We start from the raw sequence: 26,313 nt of genomic DNA, 5'->3' as shown, positions 1-26,313 counted from the left end.
TCAATGATTTCTCAATGAAGACCTCCCACCAAGTTGGAAGGCGTCACTCGATAACAGTTCCATTTCAGATAATATTTATTGCTTCTGGTTACTTGCCCCACTAAAATAATAATCTGGGATTTGCGACAGCAGCCTTCAATAGCTGTGGTCAGCCTACAAAAAAAAGATTAGAACTTGGAGATGGCAGCTGAACAGCAGGGGAAAAGACTGTTTTCATATCAGCTTTCCCAATTATGGAGAGCTGAGTGGAAACTAACCAAAACAATGGGGTACAATTGACCCTCCATATCCACCTATTTTGCATCAATGGATTTAATCAACCGTGGCTTGTTGGATTTTTTAAAATCCAACAAGCAAAGCTTGATTTTGCTGTTTTATATAAGGGACATCATTCAACTGTGACATTATATACAATGAAAATTGAGTACCCATAAATTTAAGGATCCAGATTTTGTTCCAGATTGTGAGGGCTCTATGTACTTTATTGCAGGGAGATACAACTTTGCATTTGATAAATAACTACAGAAATACTATTTTTTTCTTTAATGTCTCAAGCAATTTCTCAAACATGGATATAGTGGTACAGAATGGGAAAATACATTCCAAGGAGCAGAAATAAAGGCATGGCAATACCCATAGCATTTTAATATAACATAGTGACTTCTCTAGTCAGTACATATTAGAAGACAACATAGGTCCCATTTATCTATTGATTGCATTCAGTAGATGCTGCATTAAGACCATCATAAATTTAAGACCTCAAAAGCAGACATTCAGGGTACAAGATGTAATCCAACATACAATTAGTGCATCCAATACAAACATATACAAGTAATTCATACAAAATGGAAAACTATGGTTTTCTGCTGCACAAACATGCCATCATTGCTTTAGTCATGTCTTGACTGCAAAAGTGAAGCCTTTGTTTCTTCATTTATTAAAAACTACAATACCCTATGATATTTGAACTCTGAAAGGCAGTCAATTGAAGATATAGTTAATAGAAACCAGTCTAAATTAAATAAAAATTTCAGACTCTTTTTTGGGTGAAACCTTAATTTACCCCCAGAGATGGAGAACATGTAGAGCCCCTTTCATCCCTCGCTAGTAGCTATGCTACCAACAGCTGACGTAAGGTGCTGCCCAACAAGAGGTGGACACATCCCACCTACCAAAAATCTTAGTTTAACCCTACCACATTTTAATAAATTCAAGTACTTCTAGAAACAAAAGCATTAGAGAAGAAAACGAGACCCTTAGATTTTCTGCAACTCATTCATGTAGTGGGCAATCATAGCTTTGACCTATACATGAACCAGACATCAGAAGTAACCTAATAATGTAATACCAATGACAAGCTAAAAGTGAAAGAAAAATCAATCACATACCTTATGAAACAATGGCTGACTCAGCTGAGTTTACTAGTACTATACTTAGGGCAGAACAAAGTGGATGAATGTGGCACACTACTGTTGTTTTTTTGTGTCAGGAGTGAATTGAGAAACTGCAAGGGGATGAATGTGGCACACTACTCGTGAAAAGCAATGAAAAAACTGAACAAGAAGTAGCTTACCTCCATCTGTGGAATTTCTGAGGCAATTTTCACCACTTTCTTTTCTGCACCTCTAAAAGAAAAATAAAGTACACTGATCAGAGCACAAATAAGCCCTCAATTTGCCATTACTAGCCAAGATAGCTCAGTTACAACAGCAGCTAAACTTTGACTCCAAGCTATCACAAATGCTTGGCTTCCTGGGAGGTCTCATACTGCCTTGTCTCTGTGTGCTCTCATCAAAATAATGCTTTCAAGAAATAGATGGTTTGAAACCAGTTGTGTCATCACTATAACTATGAGCAATAATAGGAAGGAAATGATCTACACCAGCTACACAGTTGGTATGTTTTGTAGATGATATTTTGGGCATGAAGTGGAGAAGAAGAAAAATACCCAACAGATCCATAGTCTACGCTTATATATCAACCCCTCTCTTCATCCATTACTGATGGCAGTGGAGTCCTTTGCAGCTAATTAGGGAGCTCTCTTTCCACATAGTTTGATAAGCAGTATCCAACATCTCCATAGTCAACTGTTCTCTCTCAACACTTTACTTTTTAAAAGAATTCACATTCCTTTATACATTAAGACTTAGAATAGGTCAGAAGAATATAGATACCAGCAATCGCTTAATGTAAGTAGATTATCTACCTAACGATCTAAAGTATCAGAAAATGAAAGAGATCACAATACAAATATTAAGACAGATCTTCTCTAGCTAAGCACATGATGAATTGACCATATCACTAGGTGGTTATTCTTAGGGGTCACTGTACGATCTTTGAATTTTAATTGCCAGTTATCTGCAATATCTACAGCTCCGAATAAAACAAATGTCATTCAACTCAAAAGCATGGGAAGAAGATCATATTTGGCAAAGCAGGAATGTTATTATTAAAAACACACTAGAGAACTCTGACTGCACAAATCACCTCTTTCCAAATTCACTGCTTCTCCCACAAACCAATGTAAATGTTTATCTGATTACTAAAATTTGGATGCCTTCAGTAGTAGTTAAGACATTTAGGATATAATTCCTCACATGCACACTCACTGTGATTGGGGGATGGGGAATAATAACAATGAATAGTCAATCCTGACCAAAAGCCTCATGCCTATGTTATGTGCCCCAGGAAACTTTATTCTTTTATGGCTATATATTCACAAAGGGGTTTCTCTGTTGTAGTTCATGGGACATCTATGGTTGACTTTTGGCCAGGTCAGCCCCAACTCCATTTCAAGCACACACTTCTTTAACAATGTGCAATGGAAGCTAGTAAACAGCTTGAACAAAAATATAATGGAGTGGGCGTGCTTGGAAGTTTATGCTCTGAAAACAGGGTTGAGGTTTGTGGGAGAAAACAAAGGAGGAAGATACAAAGTTCGGAAGTTCCCAGGCTAAATGAAACAGCATTCTTCTTCTCCAAACAGCTCTCATAAAACAGTGGGTCATAGCCTGACTCATTAAGGTCTCCCATTTAGAGAAATGGACAGCTTTTGTTCAAGATTCCTGGACAGTTTTCCTATTTTATGCCCTGAACGGTAGTAATGGTTTAATGACTTTTTCACAGGAAGCAATTCAGAACAGGAACCAGGGACTTGTTATCCCTGCAGCACTCTTTGCAATCTTCTGTTAGTAATACAGAGAAAGGGCACCTCCTGCAGCTTAGATTCAAACACTGCAGTGCAATTTACATCTTTTCCTCTAAATGCAAGAATCAGTAACAATGAGAATTTGGTCAACTCTGGTAAAAATCTCTGCATATTCCTTGGATAAGGAAAACCTATGAAATTAATGGAACTGAGATAAGTTGAATGGTGTCTTCAAGGCACATGCACATATAAAAATGCATTTTTGGAAGCCTTAATTAATAGATCAAATATTGGAAATACTCTGCCAGCAATGCCATTCAAAAATCCCAATGAACCTTAGGCAAGAAGTAAGGAACTCAAGAATGTAATTTGATTCAACAGATGCATTCACCTATACCTAGAACAAAAAAACAAGGGCAATGTTTAATATAATAGAATCCATTATGCTCTGCTGTAAGAGCATTTATATTTAAAATTAACTGATCACACTAGAGTAGTATTCAATCACCATGTTGTTGTTATTATGTGCCTTTGAGTAGTTTCTAAATTATGGCGATCCTATCAAGGAGTGTTCCAAGGTAGAGAGCATGTGATTCAGTCAGTTTTAAAGGCCAACCCTGGTCTCCAGAATCATTGTCCAATGTTCAAACCACTATGCCACACTAGCTATAAAAACTACCCAGAAAGTAAATCCTTTGTAAATCAGGGTCAATGGCCAAATTCTAAATTTGTACCAAATGGAGGCGACCTGATGATTCAATAGTTTTACACAAGTGTTGGTTCTTGCCAAGATTAATTCAGAGGTGATTAATCCACTACCTTCCTCTGCAGTTAAGAGAGCACAAACTGCCAGGGGTTTTCATGCCTGCATTGGGATCCAACCCCTAGTAACCCAGAATCTTTAGTCTAATGTTCAAACAATCACTCCACTCTGTCTTTCAATTGTTGGTGTAACATTTAACAATTGATTCAATTGGTCTACTCTTCCTGGAACTAGCAACTGGATTTTGGCTGAGGGTTATGCACATTTATATCCTGCTCTATAACCTTAAAATTGACTAGAAAGCACTTCACAGAAGCTGTGCTGTGCAACAACCCAGATTCTTGCAAAACATATGTCTAAGCAAAATCTGCTTACATTAAACAAAAGGAAAGATCAGAACCCGGCAAGTGCTCACAGCTAGTACATTTATTGGCGTTTTACTATTTACAGCAAAGATAAAATATGTGTGCCACAATTACCTTGCTACTCAGAAAGGCACACTGCCTACATAAAATAGAGAAAGGCACTCTATCATACAAATGATAGGAAAAAACACCAATGCTTTCTTTCTAAAACTAAATAATTTCTCTGTTACTCTATTTTATAATCTGATAAAAGAAACATTAAAAAACAATAAAATTTTACATCTGGAAGCACTAGCCCAATCATGGAATGAAAATGGTATGGATTCCAGAAGGTTTTAAAAAATTGTAATTACACTGCTATTATTGAGTAAAGCACCGTTCCTGAAAATAGCTTTCCTGTTTTTGTTAGGTGATTTACTATTTTTAGACTGTTTGTGGAACTGAAAGCTCTTTGGATTGAAAAGCAGAATAATTGTATTCTAAAACCATTAACTGGATTTGGAAAGCCATACTCCCAAGGACTTCAGGCCAGTCCAATTCCTGCATAAAGCAACACATATTCATCAGCTGAAATCTGAAAGTAGCCAGGAAATTAAGCATGGGAAGTGCTCAAAATATACACGTAAATCTTTTAAATCTTCAAATTATGTTTTTTTAAATGTGAAATTAAATCTTTAGGAGGTGCAGAATAACTGTGTGGAATGTGCTAGCTCACCTTTCCTGATCTCATGTTCCTGTGCAGTTTGCGTACATCATCTGAATGATCAGGTCAGAAGGCAGTATATCCCTTCAATGTTTAGTTGCTGAATGGCACCAGAAACATATGGGCAATTTGCTTCTCTCTCTTAGCTTTTAAAGCATGCTGCTGACACAGGTGGTCCTTTTCTTTTTCTTATTTTACAACTTGCCTGTTCCTTGATGTGGAATGAGAAGGAGCAGGGCAAGCTATACTGTGTATCTTTATTTTGTCTTTATTCACACTGGGGGTGGGCCTAACAGTTTCTTATATTGAAGAAGGCTTTCAAGAGCTGGATTCTTCATGTAAAGTACACACAGAAAAGACAATACACTTGTCAGAGATAGAGAAGCAATAACACTTGGGGTAGGGATGGGGAAGTATGGTAAAATTAATAGCTTTGTTTATACAGGTTGTATAATTTGGTTTGATCTCATGTAACTATTCATTAACATTTTGTGAAAAATATGAAATTGTTAGCAATACATGCAGAAACTTAAAGATCAAAACCACAGATAATAAAAAACATTTGTGTCAGGCAAGATAAGAGTATGTTCCTAATTTCTGGAAAGGAACAAATAACTTTGTATTAATTAATAAATTAATAGGAAATCCTGCCAATTTCAAAAGATATAATTTTAGCCTATTTCCAGATTTGCAGGAGATAGTGAAATAGCAAACCTGGAAATAGCAAACCTGTAATTCCAATTTCAGAAATGTCAAAGTATTTCAATGAAACCTCAAGTGCTTCTGACTCATTCTACAATATCAATAATAAGTGTAGTTCAATATGAATGGAGTCCCCTTTGGGAAGATAAAGCGGGGTATAAACAAATTGAATAATAATAACAACAACAACAGTGGGTGCACTCCCTAAAGACCTGGCTTGCACTTAAAAACAATTGGCATTGACAAAATTACCATTTGTCAGCTGCAAAGGGCCACCCTGCTTGAATCTGCACACATTATTCGCTGATACATCACAGTCCTAGACACTTGGGAAGAGTCCGACGTGTGATCAAATACAAAAGCTAGCAAAGTGATCATGTTTGTGGTGTACCAATCTTGTTGTGTATCAAATAATAATAACAATAATAATAATGACATAACCACATCTGGAAAGATCAGGACTTGTCTCAGAAACACTCAAGAAACACTACCATGTGACTATCTAATTAGTAAACATGATCTTTTAATAAGAAGGATAGATAATTACACTTCAGGTGATTTCTCAGTAGCTACTTCCTCTTTGACAGGAGCATCTAACGGTTTCGGTTCTTCTTCCTGAAAGGCAAGGAATCAAAATAATTATTCTACAAAAGTATATATAGTATAAGCTTTATGCAAGTCTTACTAGAAATAATTCTGACTGAGTTCAATGGACCTGGTCACCTGAAACTTAAGCAAGTATGTATAAAATATACAGGTTTTCAACACTCCCATTAAAAATTCAGCTCATGGACAAATGTGAGTATTTACAACAACAACAAAAAGAAAGCTAGTAAAGGAAAGAGATTTTATTGCATCCTTCCACATAGTCTGCTTTGTTTTCACATCGAGCATAAAGAAAATACTTTCCTCCATGATCAGAAATACAAAAGCCTAACACAAAGGAGTTAGAATGGTCCTGTTTTGGTTCATCCAGAGGCTGAAGATGAGGGGATTGTTCAATCAGAGGTTGTGAGATCTGATGGGTTTTCCAGTGTGGGAAATGAGGGAATTTTAGATCATGATTCTGTCTGGGAGAATGGATCTGTGTCTGGAGAGAAATGGCTTCAGAGCAGAGTAAAGATGGAGATGCTGAGGCATCAGACGATAGGCAGAACCTTTCCCCTAGTCGTTCCTTGGCCATTGAAGATTTTCAGCTGAAAGGGAGAGAGCTTTTCCCTGGGAAAACACCTGTGGTAAGTAGGAGTTTGAGGTTCGATCTCCGGAAGGAGGGAGCCAGATTATGGAGGTCATAGAGACTTCATGAGAAATCCTTGAAACAACAGAGCAGATGTCAAAGATATGACTTCATGGCTTTGTGGTCCTTAAATTAAAATGGTGTTTACTAAAATGGTTAGAGCAGGCAATGTTGCGTTATTATGTACACCTTGGTCTTGTTCCAGGTTCAAGTCTATGTTTAAGATTCTTGAGAAAGTTTTGGTCTCATGTTCATGGATTCATGTTTTGAAAGAAGTTCCTGTGTTCCTGGTTATGGATTTATGCTTATGTTTTGATTTCTGATTTTCCATGTACCTTGTTACTTTTAAACAGAACTCTGATGAACTCCGATATATAGACTATTGGCTATTATTAGCCTTTTTTCCTATTGCTTTTTGGGACATTGCTTTGCATTACTTTTTTTTTGGGCCTTTTTATAATTGTTTTCTTCAATAAACTGTTTAGTTAATAATACTGGACTCTTGTGTGGTGCAAAGGTGAATCCAGGCTAGTGTACAACAGGTCTATACTTTCATTGTCAGTCCCCTTGTTAGAAGCCATTAAAATACCTAAATTGCAAAGGGGGTTATGATGTTTTTATATGTACATGTGTTTTATTTTATGGTGCCCGTATTTCCTGGCGACTGGACGTATAAGGCGACCCCCAACTTTTCTAGTTAAAATAGAGTTTGGGATATACTTGCCGTATAAGACTACCCATATTCCAAAGCACACCAAATAAAAAATTTAAAAACATGATTTGATATCAATACAGTAATTTTCCTATTAACGTACCTCCTTCTCTGCCTCTTAGATCTCGCACATGAGCATCTGCACAACTTCACTGCAGTCCTCAGGAGTGAAATTTGAGAGGCAGAGAAGGACATACGGTAATAGGATACAAAGGCGGGCCAGACGGGTGAAAGAGGCGTGTTTTTCTGAGCACAGCACCGCTCTATCTTTTTTTTTATACCTAGATTCCTGCTCCACCCTTCACTTACACCTTCCTGGTGTGGCGCCCCTGCACCTCATCATTGGGACCGCGTTAAGCCATTTCTTTCCAAAAATCCTGGTGAGTGGATTTTCTTCTACCGTAATTGTACAGCGCTGCCCTTGCTGCTTTCATACGGTTGCCGCATAAGACAGGGATGCAGCTACAGCTGTTTTTGAGCTCCCCCGCCATATGAGGCAGCCGCAGATTCTCCAGTCCAGCTCGGAAGTTTCAGCCCTTGCCCTGCAAGACGACACCCAGTTTATAAGACTTTTGAGAAGAATTTCCTGGGTTAAAAACGCCAGAAAATACAGTATTTTATATTGTGTTCACTTTTATGTTTGTTTTTAGGCACTTTGTGTCATCTGTAAGGTGCCCCAAGTCCCTTCGGGGAGAGTGATGGGATATAAGAATAAAATTATTATTATTGTTGTTGTTGTTGTTGTTATTATTATTATTATTATTATTACTACTATTATTTCTATACCAACTGCAAAGAAGAAAAAAGGTTTGCTTCAGGTCCAACCTATCTTTGAGAACGCATCTCCTTCTAGGAACCAACGTGCGGAGGTCTCACCTCCATCTCAAGTGTGGTTGGTGGGGACGAGAGAGAGAGCCTTTTCGGTGCTGGCTCTCCGGCTTTGGAATGCTCTTCTGAGGGAGATTAGGCTAGCCCCCACTCTCCAAGCCTTCCGTTATCCAACTGAAGACATGGATTTTTAGGCAAGCCTTTGATCATATCCAGAAACTCGGGGACCTAAAGATTTTTCACTATGCACTGTGAGTGATATTGATTGTAGTTTGTTTTATATTCTGCAGTTATTGTTGCATTTTATTGATCTTAATCAGGGGAGTTTTGCGATGTTTATGTCGGTTGTTGCTGCCTTGTGTTGTTGTCTTTGCATTTTATGTATATTGCATGTTTGCACCTTTGAGTGCTTTGTGAGCCACCCCAAGTCTTTCTGGGAGATGGTGGTGGGCTACAAATAATGTTTTTATTATTATTATTATTATTATTATTAAAAGTTCTTTCTCCATGACTACCATAGACATTAATGCTGCTAATAGGTCATATTATCCCACTGCCCCCTGGTGGTATGTGAGGTCTTATTTACAAACCTATTCTAAGATATGTATGCAAGACTATCTTCCATTATACATAATGGACAAGAGTAGCGATATTGCAGAAAAATGGAATTTATATTCTGATAGTCACATTTTTCTTTTCAAAGAAAACATACTTCAAAATATATGGGCTGAATACAATCAAATCTAAAAAGAATGGGGGTGGGGGAAGTGGAGTCATGAACCGAGCAGTGTTTTGGTCTATAACCCCTTCCCTTTACTCATAACTGTTAGAGATAAGACTGATACTTAACATTTAATTACTATAACTGCTTAACATGCATAATGATAAATTTCACAAAATCAATTTATCTTTGTATGAAGAAAACAATACCTTTGCATTTTTAGAGCACAGTATGCATGTCCTCATTTATAAGCAAGCAAGCAAGGAATAGACATTTTAGCCAATTGTTACTTCTGATAGTTTGTTTCATATAAGAATCCAGGTTTTTTTTAAATTCTGTTTCTTTTCCAGAGGTAAAAACATGAGGACGGCCTGAGTAACTGGGCATATATAAGTTTTGATAACACATGGATCCTATCACAGAAAAAGGCAGCGAGAACTGAATCACCAACTGATATGACTCATGGGATAACTCTCCAGTGACCAAAAAGAACATCATGGTAAGACCAATCTGTGGGAGAATGAACTCACAGGAAGCTAATGTCCAAAATTACTATCTCCCTGTGGGTGGAGTCCAGCGAATTATAGAATTACAGCACCATGTCAGTGAAAGCAGCTTTAGTGGAGCTGTATTTGATACTACAATGTCAGCTAAAGATGGAAGAGGTGGTCCATCTGACTGTCTTGTGGGTATTCTCTAGGGCTACAAAGGGATGAGGACCACAGAGGCCATTGCAATTCTAATAGAGTGATCCATGATTAGAGATGGGAAGGCCTGGAAACAAATGGAAAAATTGGGGGGGGGGGGACGGACGGTTTTTTCCAAAGCCATTTTTCCCTCGGAAAAATGGAAAGGTGTGTAGAATATGTTCTTTTCCAATGATAAATAATATATCTATGGCATGGCATTTAAGCTATATAACAGCAATATCTTAATGAAAAATTTCTGAGACTTTTTGTTTCTACATTTTTTTTCATTTTTTTTCCATTTAAAAACAGCTTGAAAAAAACTAGAACCCCCCCCATTCCCCCCCCCCCCCGTTTTTTCCAGGCCTTCCTATCTCTAGTCATGAGACCTGCTAGGATGAACCTGCCAAAGGAACTGAAAGATAGAACTATCCATTCTATAATTTATGAAATGATGGACTCCAAGACACCTACCAGATCTGGTCACTTAGCCTTTCAGAGAGAAACAGACAACCAACTAATAGTTGTGAAAATGCCTCAAACACATCCAACTGCCAAGCATGGAATTACAGCCATCTATATGTAGATGAAAGAGCAAACCCTGACTCAACACATCAGGGAGCAAAAGGAGGCATCATGGCAGACAGAGACTGAAGTCTCAAGAATTCCAGTATCAATGATGTCAATGCCATTGTGATGAAATCACTACTGACTCCGCAAAGACTCTGCTCCCCTCCTAGAGAAATGGCTTAGCCAGCTTGGGATGTTCAACTCTTATATACTGCTCTCCTCCCAATGGAGGAGGTTAGTTTCCAACTGCAATGTCAACATATGTGTGATGCTCTGGTTGTGAATGTGAGCCTTCATAATGTTGTCTGTACAAAGAAAGCAATTCTAATCAGAAACGTGGTTGGCAAACTGCGAAAGCACAGGTAGGTCACCTGAAGTTCCAGCCAGTTGATAAGGCTGCAACAATAAGACTGGTGTCCAGAGGGCCTGAATCAATAATCCCATACCAGGAATCCCTCAGCAGTATTCCTTTGAGTGGAAATAGTTGCTGGTCCACAAATGTAATGAGGACAACATTGCCCCTGAGAAACACAAGGAAAAGCAAGCTATATGAGCAATTTCTCTTTGCTGTGGAAGCAACATACACTGAACCTGAGAATAGAAGTGGGCCCTAGGGAAGAGACTATAGCTAGAATTCATAATCCCAAAGATCTGCAGCAATAATATCAGGGACATTCATTCTCCACTCAGAGGATCTACTAGTAGTCTTGTGCATTTGTATAGAATTGCTATCCATTTCGGTTTGTTTCATTCGTACAGCCCCATTTTCGTTTTCAAGCACCTCTCCCGAAAACCAGAGACTTTGCGAATGAGCTTTTTCACTCAGGGCTTGAAAGAACAAACATTTTCAGACCATTGGCCGACATGGGTAGCCTTCTCAGGCTCCCCTTCCCCTCAGTTTTAGGACTAGAGGGATGAAAATCACCACATAAGGAGGGTACATTGACCACTCTTAGTCCACCAAGTTTTATAACATTTGGGTTATTCTGATTTTTAGGATTTTTTTCTTTCTATAAATAAAATCTCCTTAAAAATATTCCCTCTTTCCCTTCCTCTCGATAACCTAAAAAACTATTTTTCTTTAAAAAAAAAAAAAAAACAGGATATGCTATAGTACTGAACCTGACACTACTGAAAACAAAAAAACAAGAAATAATTAATTAAAAATATTAAATAATATTGCAAACTGACCTTGATAGAGATCAAAAGGACTGAAAAAACAGCGATGTTCTGCAAGCTGACTGGGCAAAAGGAGGAAATGGCTGTCTGAATCTCACTTTTTTGTCAGCTACTAGGAGGCCACAGGGTTGTGTCTTCAGATACCTGTTTGTTATGCAGCTTGCTGCATCATCAGAGAGCTTTCTTACTCTTTCCAATAAAAAAATTAGGTAGCTACAACAAATAGTCTGGGTGAACCTGGCTGTTTAAACAAGCTTTTGAGAACGCCTACTCCCTAGTTGTTCTTTGCAACAGTTATGCAGCCTTGCTGTTTTAAATGAGTCTTGTTGTTCAATATACCAGTATGCTTTATTCAATTGTATTTTATACTGTGCTTTATATTATGTTCTGTCTTTAGACACCTTGTGCTATGGGGAGATGGTAGCGAGATACAAGAAAAAAGTTGTTGTTTTGTTGTTGTTGCTATTATTATGAAGTGGGAAGGGAAGCTTCCCCTCCGGATTTAAAAGGCAATGGTTGAACCATATTGCTTCAGAATCTACTATGGAGCAGAAAAGACCCTGCACTCCATACAAACACAAAATGAAGACAAAAAAGGCTTTCTCTTTCACGGCCAGAACAAGAAGCACTGCTTCTGGAGTGTGGAAGAAATTACTCTTTGCTCTTGGTCCCACCCTCCCAATTATTGAAAATTAAAATAATTTCAAAGAACTCTCACCAAACAAAGCAAGAATGAAAACCCTCAAAATCACAATAAACAGACTAATTTCTTGGTTGTTGTTTTTAACAGAATACTAATTCATCACATAAAATTTATAATGGTGCAAATCCAGGATCCAAAAGCAACTGTTCTGATACTTTATCCTAGTTTTGTAAAAGCCGTTTCTTAAGCAATTACTGTATATGCTCGAGTATAAGCCTAGTTTTTCAGCCCTTTCTTTAGGCTGAAAAAGGCTCCCTTGGCTTATACTTGAGTCAAGGTTATTTATTATTTTACTCTGTTATTGTTACTATTTTTATTACATTTATTATTTTACTCTATTATTATTATTATATTTATTAATTTACTTTATTATTGCTGTTATTATTACATTTACTTTAATCTATTTATTGTTATTATTACAGTTATTATCTTTCTCTATTATTACTGTTACTATTACATTTCCATTATTTTACTCTATTATTATCACTATTACATTTATAATTTTACTCTTATTATTGGAAGGATACGTAAGCAGATTTACATTGAAGAAGGTTAGAATAATGGTTTAATCAGAGTTGGGCAGTCTTATCTTAAATTACAGTTTTATGTAAATATTCAAAAACATTTAACTTACTGATGCCACAATTAATGTAATTGTATTGGTGTCTATTTTTATTTTTAAATTTACTAGTAGCTGCTGCTGCATTTCCCACCTTTGGCTTATACTCGAGTCAATCCGTTTTCCCAGTTTTTTGTGGTAAAATTAGGTGCCTCGGCTTATATTCGGTTCGGCTTATACTCAAGTATATATGGTATATTATTTGGAAGAAGAGCATTCCCCTGAAATGTCCGCTTTGCTCACTCCACTTGCAGCATAATTCACATATCCACTAAGACATATATACCCATATATTCAATGGAGCTTCTTTCCACCTAAGTGGAAATTTAGATCCATCAAATGGGAAGTAGCCTTATAGGTCACTTGAATAGTAAGAATGAAGTACATATTGTACTGGAGATTTCTGTCTTAGTAAACTTAAGAGCCTTCAAAGAACACATAACAAAAAATACAAACGAATTCACTTTCCTAATCATGAATATTATTTTGCACTAACATTGGATATTTTTCTGGCTATCGACTTGACAAAGAAGTCAACAGATACATTTTTAGTCAATGTGTTGAATTAAGGATACATTTTAGTAAATGTGTTGAATTAATGAGTAGTTCAAATATAGTGGTGATAGTAAAAGAGATCTTTTCAGTTTATTTGCAGTTTGCAAGATCCTGCAAGATTCTGTTATCAGGGGAAGCCTTTACCTTTATCTGTGTTTCATTGTTTCTAGACATTGAATGTTTGCTTTGTGTTTGTGTATGCTGGAATCTGCCCTGAGTACCTTCGGGGAAATAGGGCGGAATACAAATATATTATTATTATTATTATTATTATTATTATTATTATTATTAGGTAAGAAAATAAATGTCAAGTTCATTTGACATTTGCTTTTCAGAAAGCCTGTAAGACCTTTCTTTTCCAACAAGCTTTCGATGGGTGAATAACTCGGGACTATGTCGGTTCTCATTTTTATTGTATTTTAAAGTTGGTTGTATTGTTTTAATCTACTGCTGTAAACCGCTCCGAGCCAAATTGGGAGTGGCGGTATAGAAGTCAAATAAATAAAGAAATAAATACAGCAATAAAGGGTTAACCATCTTATACAAAAATATGATATATACCTCTGTTTCTTCTCCCAAGACATCTTCTTCATTTGCTTCTTCCTCAGCTACACCCAGTAGGAAAAAAAGAAAGAGTTTTAAATTAAAATATGATTAAAATTCTTGGTGTCTTGAGCCCTTATTTTTTTGGAAAATGAGGCTCTTACGTAGAAGCTTCGACTTTATTATATTCTCTATGTTCAAATAAACCAAATCAGCATAATATTACAACATAATAAATTATATTACACATGTATATTTTTTACTAAAATATAACATACGAAATGCATCTTAAGATCCAAGATACAAAAGTTCTGTTAATTTTGCTGTGTGCTCTAGGTACTGCCATGACCTGCTATTTAGCTTAAACCATAGAGAACTATCACATTTAAACATGCAGTCATAGTTTCCATTGATCCAACAAACATAGCAGGAAATGAGGGATGGAATAAACAAACCTGGAATAAAAAATGGAATAAAAAATGTCTAATCAATGTTTGGTGTTCCATGAAAAATCATATTCAAAACACTGCTATAAAATCATTGCATAAAAACAGATAGTGTACTGATTGAAAGCATTTGTACAAATAAGTTGCTAGCATACTAAGTCATCCTGCCATTAAAAGCATTTTTGCTGTAGAATTTTCCAAATTTGGTTGTTTTGTGTTTCTAATGGTCTTTTTCATATTTGAAGTGCTCAAGAAATCATACTCTCTTATTCTTCTGAATTCTGAAATGTATCCTACAAAAGCTGTTAAGAAGGCACATAGGACTATTCTGAAGTATTAAGTACTGGCAAGGACTATGAAAATGTGCTGTGCCCATCTAGGCAGCACACATCTGCTCTGTGATAGATAAAAAGGCATAGCAGAACACCACAGTGATTGGTGAAGCCTCCTCTCACATGTCAGAAGATGGTGCCTACCCAATAGGGGTGGTGTACATCTGTAGCAGAAAGCCATCACAATGATTAAAAATAGACATATTCACTCAATGGAACTTTGCTTCCTTCCTATCCTAACAAGTAGCCCTGCTGGACATAGAATCACAGAGTTGGAAGAGACCCCACAGGCCATTCAGTCCAACCTCCTGCCATGCAGGAAAACACAATCAAAGCACCAGACAGATAATCATCCTGCCTCTGCTTCCAGAGGAGACTCCACCATGCTCTCAGGCAACATATTCCACTGCTAAACAGCTCTTACCAGCAGGAAGTTCTTCCTAATGCTTAGATAGAATCTCTTTTCCTGAAATTTGAATAGCCCCTTGTCGCGTAGTCTCCAGAGAAGCAGAAAACAAGCTTGCCCCCTCCTCAATGTGACATCCTTTCAAATATTTAAATATCGCTATCACGTCCCCTCTCAGCCTTCTTTTCTCCAAGCTAAGCACACCCAACTCCCTCAAAATCTTTGATCAATTTGGTCACCCTTCTCTGAATATGTTCTGACATGTCAATATCCTTCTTGATGTGTAGTATCTAGAACTGGATAAAGTATTCCAGATAAAGTTTGACCAAAGCAGGATAGAATAATGTGGGATCTTGGCAAACTATAGAGAGGAACATACCATGTTGCTCAAAATAGGCTTGCAGTCTGTTGACGAGATCCTGCTTATTTCCCTTTGCCTCCAGACCTCGGGCTAAACATTCTTGCTTCAGTTCAGCAAGCTGTAAAGTATTAAAGACAAAAAGTTTAAAGCATGTTTTCTCTTATAATATCAAAATATGAAATATGAAACAAAGAAATAAAATCAGCAGATGCTTTTAACAACAGCAAGAAAATAAGCTAAAAGCTTTACAGTTTACACACTCAGACAGGTATAATGCCCTCCACTGGGCAGCCTGCAAAGACTTGAAGACTCCTCAGACCACCTCCCCAGAGAGGAGTGGGCAGGCTTAGTGTCTCTGCCAGCTGTCTACTGTGGCAGCTGATGGGATAAAGTACTGTTGGTGGGATAGGGTTCAGCTGCCGCCTGGTGATCCCTTTCAGGTCTGGCAGAGCTGCTGGTTAGGGCAGGAATGGAGGCCATGGGCTCCTCTCCTTCCTTTGAAAGAAATGGGAAGGAAGGTCACCGCTGGGTTTGAATGAGGGGTTGGAGCAAAAGGCAAGTGCTGCTCTCTGTGCTGCATCTGGGCTTGGGGGTGGAAGCAAGAACCGGGACTCAGCAACTGGCTCAGGTGTCATGTCAGGTGGAACTTCTGTGCCTTCACTTCCCTAGTTAGCCATGGAAAACTGTATGAGAGAGAGAGACTGATTTTCTCACCAGCTTGTCACCACCACAAGGCAACAGATCTCTTTCCCCCTCCTCCAGGCCATCCAACTCATGAATCTGCAAACTCACACTGTGTATATATGTGAATGCCCATATTTTACCCCAAGTGGCACAATGGGTTAAACCCTTGTGCTGGCAGGACTGCTGATCAAAAGGTCAGTGGTTCAAATCCAGGAGCGGGGTGAGGTCCCATTTGTCAGCTCCAGCTTCTAATGCAGGGACATGAGAGAAGGCTCCCACAGGCTGGTAGAACATCTGGGTGTCCCCTGAGCAACATCCTTGCAGACGGCCAATTCTCTCACACCAGAAGCGATTTACAATTTCAATGTATTGTCGAAGGCTTTCATGGCTGGAATCACTAGGTTCTTGTGGGTTTTTTCGGGCTATAGAGCCATGTTCTAGAGGCATTTCTCCTGACGTTTCACCTGCATCTATGGCAAGCATCCTCAGAGGTAGTGAGGTCTGTTGGAATTAGGACAATGGGTTTATATATCTGTGGAATGGCTGGGGTGGGGCAAGGAGCGCTTCCCTGCTGCAGTTAGGTGTGAATGTTTCACCTGATCACCTTCATTAGCATTTGAAGGCCTGCCTGAGCCTGGGAAAATCTCTTGCTGGGAGGTGTTAATCTGTGCCTGGTTGTTTCCTCTCTGTTGTTTTGCTGTTGTAATTTTAGAGTTTTTTAATACTGGTAGCCAGATTTTGTTCGTTTTCATGGTCTCTTCCTTTCTGTTGAAATTGTCCACATGCTTGTGGATTTCAATGGTTTCTCTGTGTAGTCTGACATGGTGGTGGTTGGTGTGGTCCAGCATTTCTGTGTTCTCAAATAATATGCTGTGTCCAGGCTGGTTCATCAGGTGCTCTGCTATGGCTGACTTCTCTGGTTGAAGTAGTCTGCAGTGCCTTTCATGTTCCTTGATGCGTGTCTGGGCGCTGCGTTTGGTGGTCCCTATGTAGACTTGTCCACAGCTGCATGGTATACGGTAGACTCCTGCAGAGGTGAGAGGATCCCTCTTGTCCTTTGCTGAACGTAGCATTTGTTGGATTTTCTTGGTGGGTTTGTAGATTGTTTGTATGTTGTGTTTCCTCATCAGCTTCACCCAGAGGAAAAGTGTCCCTGCCATACATCAAGGGAACCACTGACCGCATAGGGAAGCTGATGAGGAAACACAACATGCAAACAATCTACAAACCCACCAAGAAAATCCAACAAATGCTACGTTACCATGCAGCTGTGGACAAGTCTACATAGGGACCACCAGACCTCATGGACCAGCCCACGCCAGAGCTCCCTGTTAGCCGTGGCCATCCCCAGCTCCTTCAAAGTTAAGCCAGTCACTTCAAGGATACCATTGCCCTTGGTCAACCTCTCTTCCTTTTTCTTTCCATTTTCCCCAGCATCATTATCTTCTCCATGGTTTCATGTCCTCATTATGTGGCCACAGTACTTCATCTTTGCCTCTAATATCCTTCCCTCCAGTGAGCAGTCAGGCTTTTTTCCCTAAAGTATGGACAGGTTGGATCTTCTTGCAGTCCAAGGAATTATCCGAATTTTCCTCCAGCACCACAGTTCTTCCTTCTTTATGGTCCACCTTTCACATCCATAGGTTGCAAGGGGAATACCATTGCTTTAACTATGCAGATCTTCGTTGCCAATGTGCTGTCTTAACTATTTTAACGAGATTGGCCATTGCTCTCCTCCCAAGAAGTAAAGTCTCCTGATTTCCTGGCTGCAGTCTGCATCTGCAGTAATCTTTGCACCTAGAAATACAAAGTCTGTCACTGCCTCCACGTTTTCTCTCTCTATTTGCCATTTATCAATCAGTCTGGTTGCCATAATCTTGGGTTTTTAATGTTTAGCTGCAACCCAGCTTTTGCACTTTCTTCTTTCACCTTGGTTAGAAGACTCCTCAGCTTCTCCTCGCTTTTGGCCATCAAACAGCCATGCTTATCCGAAATGATGCTACATTGAGAAGGGGCGAGCTTGTTTTCTTCTGGCCTGGAAGCTAGGGCCCAATGGAGAAATGGATTCAAACTGCAGGATAGAAAATGCCCTTTCAACGTGAGGAAAAACTTCCTGAGGGCAAGTGCTGTTCGACAGGGGACAGACTGCTCCCTTAGAGTGTGGCGGAGACTCCTTACAGCCGGTTGGGTTTGGCTGTTAGGAATTGTGGGAGTTGAAGTCCAAAGCACCTGGAGAGCCGGAGTTTGCCCATGCCTGTATAAGAGGGTGCTTTGATTGTGTATCCCTGCATGGCAGAAAAGGGTTGCACAGGACGGCCCTTGGGGCCTCCTCCAATTGACCTGGGAAAGGCCTTCCTCAGCGGGAGGTGGGAAAGTGGGAGGCGCCGTGAGAGAGGGAAGGCCTGCAAGGCAGCTCCATCCTGCCCTCACGAGAGAGAGAGAGAGAGAGAGAGAGAGAGAGAGAGAGGCACGAGCCCACCCCCTGAGGAGAAGCAGACGCCGCTCCAGCCAAAGAAAGCACGAAGCGCCTGGCAAGAAGGGGAGGCCACGCGCCGCTTCCTCGACTCCTCAAAAATAAATAAATAACCGACATGCCGACCCCGCGCGACTGGCCTCGCGCTACCTTCAACTTGTGGAGCTCCACAGTTTCTGCCACCACCGCCGCCGCCATCTTCTCCTCACCAGGTCCTCCACGCGCCCCCTCCCCGTCCTGCGCGTGGCACCCAATCAGGGCGGCGCTCTCACTGGAGCCTCACACCTCGCAGCATCGCCTCTCCTCATTGGCTCCTCGAACGGAGAGGCGAAACGTCGTAAAGGGGAGCTGCCAATAGGACGGGAGGAAGGAGGATGGAGGAGTCAGCGATTGGCTGGCTGGTTGGCGGGAGGGTGGGAAGCGGAGGCGATGCCGGCTGTCTTCCTGGAACCCTCTTCCCTGCCGGGCGAGGGAGAGGCGCTGGCTGCTGCTGCTGCGGAGCCCCGTTTCCTGGAGGGAGAGGCGCTCCCGCGGAAGACGCCAGGTAGGCGCCCAAGGAGGGCAAACTGGAGGCCCTCCTCCCAGAGAGAGGGGAGCGAGGGCGCGCTCACGGTGTAGAAAGGAGGCAGTGCCGCACCATCTGGACTGACAGGACTCAAGGCTATGGCACCTTGGGGGTTGTGCTTTGGCAGGGCCTTTAGCCTTCTCTGCCGAAGAGGGTGGGTGCCTCGCCTCACCACACTAGACATCCCACGACCCCAAAGCCTTCAGCCATGCCATACCAAGTGTAGTTGTTTTTTATTCGTTCAGTTGCTTCCCACTCTTCGTGACCTCATGGACCATTCCACGCCATAACTCCCTGTCAGCCGTCACCACCCCCAACTCCTTCACAGTCAAGCGAGTCACTTCAAGGGTACCACGCATCCATCTTGCCCATGGTCGGCCCCTCTTCCTTTTCCATTTCCCCCAGCATCATTGTCTTCTCTAAGCTTTCCTGTCTTCTCATGATGTGGCCAAAGTACTTCATCTTGGCCTCTACTATCCTTTCCTCCAATGAGCAATCGGGCTTTATTTCCTGAAGTATGGACTGGCTTGATCTTCTTAGAACCATAGAGTTGGAAGAGACCTCATAGGCCATCCAGTCCAACCCCCCTGCCAAGAAGCAGGAATATTGCATTCAAAGCACCCCTGACAGATGGCCATCCAGCCTGTTTAAAAACCTCCAAAGGAGGAGCCTCCACCATACGCCAGGGCAGAGAGTTCCACTGCTGAATGGCTCTCACAGTCAGGAAGTTCTTCCTCATGTTCAGATGGAATCTCCTTCTTGTTGTCCAAGGCACTCTCAGATTTTTACTCCAGCACCACAGTTCAAAAGCATCTATCTTCCTTCGCTCAGCCTTCCCTATGGTCCAGCTCTCACATCTGTAGGTGACTACAGGGAATACCATTGCTTTAACTATGTGGATCTACATTGCCAGTGTGATGTCTCTACTCTTTACTATTTTATCAAGACTGGACATTGCTCTCCTCCCAAGAAGTAAGCGTCTTCTGATTTCCTGGCTGCAGTCTGCATCTGCAGTAATCTTTGCACCTAGAAATACAAAGTCTGTCACTTCCTCCATGTTTTCTCCCTCTATTTTCCAGTTGTCAATCAGTCTGGTTGCCATAATCTTGGTTTTTTTATGTTTAGCAGCAACCCAGCTTTTGCACTTTCTTCTTTCACCTTGATTAGAAGGCTCCTCAGCTCCTTCTCACTTTTGGCCATCAAAGTGGTATCATCTCAATATCTAAGGTTGTTAATATTTCTTCCAGCAAATTTTACCCCAGCCTTGCATTCATCAAGCCCCGCACATTGCATGATGTGTTTTCTACATACATGTTGAATAGGTTGGGTGAGAGTATACAACCCTGCCTTATACCCAATCTTGAACCAGTCTGTTGTTCTATGGTCAGTTCTCACTGTTGCTACTGGATCCTTGTACAGATTCCTCAGGGGAGAGACAAGGTGGCTTGGGATCCCCATACCACCAAGAACTAGCCACAATTTATTATGATCCACACAGTCAAAGGCTTTAGAATAGTCAATAAAATAGAAAAAGATGTTTTTTCTGAAACTCCCTGCCTTTCTCCATCATCCAGCAGGTATTGGCAATTTGACCTGGAACTTTGGCATACCATGTTCAAATAGTTTGCCTCAGTTGAGATTGTCCTGCCTGTATAATGATTGAAAGCAAAGCTGCTCCACCTGCGGCATCCTCTGAAATTCACCCCTACCAATCAAGACAGGCATATATTTCCGAATCCAAACTATAGCGGATGACAAGCAGCAGGGAAATGAGAGCAGCAAAGGATGTAATAAGATGCCTTGCGGGGTTGATAATGTAAACAATTGGGAGTGCCACCTATTTTAAGCCTGAAATGTATTACACTATGTAATAAGTAAGTAATTAAACTACGTAACACAATTTTTGTTCCTGGGTTATGTCATTTTCTAATTTATTCTGCCACAAATAAACTACAAAAACTTTGTTCTTGTGGGGCATCCTACAGCACAGTTCGTTATAGTTTTTCAATTAATATCTCATAGTCTCAACCAATTCGATATAGTTTGTGGAAGCAACAAAATTGAAGTTTCTGGAGTATAACAACTATTTTCAAAGTAGGTACCGCACAATTAAACAGGAAATAACACTTTCAAACCAGGAAGGAACAGAACATTTTTCAAATTTTGTTACATAGTGTTATAGTTCTTAGTGCAACACAGCTCCTTGCATTCATTTTGTAATCTGGGTGCAGTACTTTGAACTGCATTGAACTATATTACGTCGTTCTACACTGACTGTATCAAACTGCATTAAATGGTCAGTGTAAACCAGCCTAAGACAGAAGTTTCGGAGGTCCTGAGAACAGGTTTGAGACCTAAGGCAGATTGTGTGTTCAAAGCTTTTTTTTCGTGATATGTAACTCCTCTGCATTCTTGCTCCAGTATGAATGTTGGGGTAGCTCACAGCGAAGTGAATCCCAACACGCGAGTGATGAACAGCCGTGGCATCTGGCTGGCCTACAGTATCTCAGTGGCAGTCCTCCACATTATCCTTCTCAGCATGCCCTTCTTCAGTGTTCCTGTGGTCTGGACTCTGACCAACGTCATCCATAACCTGGTATGTCAAAACCCTCTTACTGCTGGATCTGATCATCTTCACCTCTTCCTTAAGCTTGTTTTGTCACTTGTGACCTGAAGGTAGAGCTGAGCATGCGCAAAAAGTGGAAGAGTGGTTTTTTTTAAATCCTTCTGAGGCAGTTTGGGATAATCATCATAATACATTGCATTTCACATTTATTTTGATCTCTGGCGGAGTGATAATACTACATTTGAGGCAAATCATGTCCTCTAGATCACTGCTTCTTGAACTGTGGGTCCTGACTCCAAATGTGGTCTCCTTAGCACAGTTGTTCCCAACCTTTTTTTGACCAGGGACCACTCTCCAACATTAGTACCAAAAGGGTTACGAATCTGTTGATTCTAAGATATAATATGTTTTTTTTCAAAGAAAAGAAATCTTGAAGACTGTCATGCGTTTGGAATACTAAATGTGCTAAGGAATTTTACCATATAGGCTTGTTGCCATTTCTTGTTGAATCCTCAAATATTTCTTAGATGTACCATTTTAATTTAACATTGCTGCCTCTTTCTAACTGTACTACAAAAAGAAAGGAAGACCATGATAATTTTTCTCTCCCAGGCAATGTATTGGCTCCTGCACACAGTAAAAGGGACCCCCTTTGAAACGCCCGACCAGGGCAAGGATCGCCTCCTCACACACTGGGAACAGATAGATTATGGGACACAGTGGACATCCTCACGCAAATTCTTAAGCATCTCACCAATTGTGCTGTAAGTGCCAGGACTTGCTTAATACAGCAGTGTTTGCTTTGGTTACATTCACTTGTGTTTTGATTACGTTCAATTGACTGCTGTGAATCATTTGCCACATTTCAACATTGGTGGTAAGAGCTCACAGACGAAGCCATCTTACGTTGTTATCTATGAATTGTTTCTACCCAGCCATTGGTCTAGCAATAGCTCTGCATATGCAGTTGCTCTTCGTGATTGAGATATGGGATTAAGGATTTGAAAGTGAGACATCCCCTGTGTATTTATAAAAGTTGCCTTGGCCTTTTTTCTGGGACTAATCTGATAGCTGTTCCCTAAAGACAAAAAATTGGTTTAAAGCAAAAGATTCTAGTTGGAGCTATTTCCTGCCTGCCCCAGACACTATGGACTACAGATCAACACTTCCCTTCCCATTCATGGAAGAATGTATATTAACTTCTATTCCAAATAAACACAATGTGCACCCATAATGCCCCTTTAGTGATGTAGAACAACTAAAATGAGGTTTGGCAGTACAGGCCTATCTTGATTTACACTATCTTTGCTAGTCCAACTGCTCCATATTTGGTAGATGGCAGCCTCATTATGTTTAATGGGCTTGGCCCCAGGTAAGCTAGATATATAAAATTGTGCAACTTCATGCTCTATTGTGGAACTAGGGAAAAAGTGGTCGTCCAACTATTGGTTTGAAATTTCGAACAGTGCTGTCTGTTGCAGTTGACGGTGAGAGATCCAGTTCAACTACTGGAAGACCATGCATTTTTTATGTTATTTCATTGCAAGGATGTGAATTAGGCTTCTCTGTGAGGAAGTGGGAGCAACATTTTGATCCTTTTCACATTGAAATATTTGTTAATGGGAAGCAGTATGTGGAGATGCCCAGTGAGGCTTGATGCAGCAAGCTTGTTCTTAAACATGGCTTGACTGGGCTTAGGAAAAAACAGTAAAACATAGTTTCCTCACTACCTCTGAGGATGCTTGCCATAGATGCAGGCGAAACGCCTCTAGAACATGGCCCTATAGCCCAAAAAAAACCCACAAGAACCTATAGTTTCCATTTCTGCACATCACTGTGTAATAGTGTTTTCCCTACCCCAAATGCTCATTGCCTATTTGAAGAGCCATTAAACACGTTTTCTACGTGACTGTTTTCCCATCCGACTTGAAATGAAAAATTAGACAAAGCTTTGTGTTTTGGTTTCATTTTTGTTCAGATAATTTTTGACTGAAGGACATTGTGATTGATGTAGATTGAAGTCTGTACGTATGTATAGCTAACACAATATGTTCTCCCCACCAGCTACATTTTGACCAGCTTTTATACAAAGTATGACCCAGTGCACTTCGTAATCAACACAACCTCCTTGCTGAGTGTGCTTTTGCCCAAGCTGCCCCTGTTCCATGGCGTCCGCATATTTGGCATCAACAAATACTGAAGTAACCATTGATCATTGCACTACAAGGACTGAATTCCTCCAGCGAAAAGCTGCTCACCACTCCAAAGGTCCTCGTGGCAAAGCATAGATCACTCTTCGTGAAACCCTATTGAACTATGCATGACGGAGTGGGGCAGAGAGAACTATAGCTACCCACAAGAACTGAGAGGTCCTTAACTATTTATTTCATGCAAGGAGATTTAAACAATTCTCCTTGTGGCTACTCTGTGACTGGGCTGTTACCTCTTCTAAGGGAATGAAATATAACGAAGCTGTCAGGAGAACAGGGTTTCTTCTGCAAGATTTTTGCTTGAGTTGTTTGTGATTGGTGAAATAGATCAGCTTTTTTGGGGGGGGGAGGCATTTTGTGGGAACTTTGTTTTTATTTTTAGACATTCTCATTTCAAACAAGTCTATGTTTTAGGAAGCACCTCTGAATCACCTCTTGTGAAAAGCCAACTGTTAAACTGTGATGTTTCGAAGTAATTCAAATTACATATGTTGATCATGCTCCTAAAAATTATAATTTTGTAAAATGTATCTGCTTTAAGAGTCATTTTCTTGTTACTGCTAAAAAGTGATACTGTATAGAATTTTGTTTCGTTGAATCTTTTAAAAAAATAACCCTTCTGATTATAAAAAGAAATGTGTAAAACCATTTTAATAGAGGAAACACAGCTTTTGCCCTTGCTGTGCACTGTGTCACTCCTTTGCAATTTTCATCTTTTAGGCTTTTTTGCCTGTCTAGTTTCCCCCCTGTTTTTTCCTTGTTGTTTTTTTTATAGCTGTAATGACTGTTAAGGAGATAGTATGGATGTCATCATACAACAGCCATCATAGGATGGGCTGTGTGATGTTCACAAAATTGATATTTGAGATTGGTGTGGATAGTTAAAAAGTGAGACTTCTGAGGGTACAAAACAATTTCCCCACAAATCTTTATAAAGGGACTGAGTTCTGGACAGAAACTCGTTTTTTTCCCCAATTGTTTTTCTCACATCGGATAACTCATTTATACACCCCACATTGTAAACACATAAGAACCCCCTTTTTCCTCTGGTCCTCAAATCAGCTCTTTTATCTCTCCTTCAAACCCTGCCTGTCACATATAGATACACATCACTATCTCTTCTAAATCACCATGTACATATTTTTGATATAGGAAAATATAGAACAACTTGGTGGGCATTGTTGGAAGACAATAAGACAAGAGTTCTTGGACTTTCTAGATATATAAAGTAAGGTTGCTTACCTGTAACCATGTTTCTTCTAGTGGTAACTGTGAAATTCACACCTGTGGTATTTCCCTGCGTCCACGCAGCTGACTCGGATCTTTCTTGAAAGCTTTTCCTAATTAGGGACTCCAGCCCCGCCCATCTACTCCTAATAAAGCCAGGCAGCGGGGCTTGGAGCCTTAATTCCGTACCGCGAAAGACAGTCGGAGATAAAAGACAGTCGGAGATAAAAGGCATGACAGAATGTGGGGAGGATGGGCGGGTTGTGTGAATTTCACAGTTACCACTAGAAGAAACATGGTTACAGGTAAGCAACCTTACTTTCTTCTGCGTGGTACTGTGAAATCCACACCTGTGGTAGACTAGCGAGCAGTCCCACGGATGGTGGGTGTCATGCTAGTGCAGAAAAAAGCCGTCTCCTTCTTGGCAGCTAAATCCAATTTATAATGGGAGACAAAAGTATGCGGTGTTGACCATATGGCCACCCGACAGATATCATGCAGAGGCACACTGTGCAAAAAAGCCATGGAGGCTGCCAATGCTCTAGTGGAATGAGCATGGATCTGAACAGGTAAGTCCAGTCCTGCCATTTCATAAGCTAGCCGGATAGCTGCAACTATCCAGGCCGCCACCTCTGGGTAGAAACAGGAAGGCCCACAGTATCCCTACGGTACTTAACAAAAAGTCGTAGTGACTTCCGTAATGGAGCTGTGCAGTGGACATAAAAAGCAAGAGCCCTCCGCACATCAAGAAGGTGCAAAGACTGCTCCAGGGGAGTAGAAGGATTTGGAAATAAGGTTGGAAGGACAATGTCCTGAGACATATGAAACTATGATGCTGCCTTAGGTAAGAAGGAAATGTCTGTGCCCAGCATGACATCCTTATGAAATTTCAGGTAAGGACTATCGACTCAAGAGCCATAAGCTCGCTAGTGCGACAAGCAAAAGTAATAGGCACGAAAAATGCCGTTTTCTATGATAGATGGAACATGTCAGAAGTGGCCATTAGCTC

The 26,313-nt window shown here is 40.4% G+C and overlaps 2 protein-coding genes across 3 annotated transcripts in view; one reads left to right on the top strand and one right to left on the bottom strand.

Annotated features, from left to right (window-relative positions):
* Positions 1-18,995, bottom strand: part of SARNP (SAP domain containing ribonucleoprotein) — a 70,923-nt gene extending 51,928 nt beyond the window's left edge. For both annotated transcript variants that reach the window (XM_060763907.2, XM_060763908.2), the window contains exons 1-5: positions 18,887-18,995; positions 15,598-15,697; positions 14,053-14,099; positions 6,229-6,296; positions 1,574-1,625 (exon numbers count right to left, since the gene is read on the bottom strand). In XM_060763907.2, the coding sequence (XP_060619890.2) occupies positions 1,574-1,625; positions 6,229-6,296; positions 14,053-14,099; positions 15,598-15,697; positions 18,887-18,934 (315 nt within the window). In that variant the 5' untranslated portion in view covers positions 18,935-18,995. The remainder of the gene's footprint in view (positions 1-1,573; positions 1,626-6,228; positions 6,297-14,052; positions 14,100-15,597; positions 15,698-18,886) is intronic.
* A 140-nt stretch (positions 18,996-19,135) lies between these two features.
* On the top strand, positions 19,136-24,607 carry ORMDL2 (ORMDL sphingolipid biosynthesis regulator 2). The gene is made up of 4 exons (XM_060763909.2): positions 19,136-19,280; positions 21,723-21,897; positions 22,480-22,631; positions 23,932-24,607. Exons 2-4 carry the CDS (start codon positions 21,724-21,726, stop codon positions 24,065-24,067), a joined length of 462 nt encoding a protein of 153 aa, XP_060619892.1. The 5' UTR covers positions 19,136-19,280; position 21,723; the 3' UTR covers positions 24,068-24,607.
* Positions 24,608-26,313: the final 1,706 nt, after the last annotated feature.

This window comes from Anolis sagrei, chromosome 2 (genome assembly GCF_037176765.1).
Source record: "Anolis sagrei isolate rAnoSag1 chromosome 2, rAnoSag1.mat, whole genome shotgun sequence".
NCBI lineage: Eukaryota > Metazoa > Chordata > Lepidosauria > Squamata > Dactyloidae > Anolis > Anolis sagrei.
This window is presented reverse-complemented; position numbering and strand designations above follow the sequence as displayed.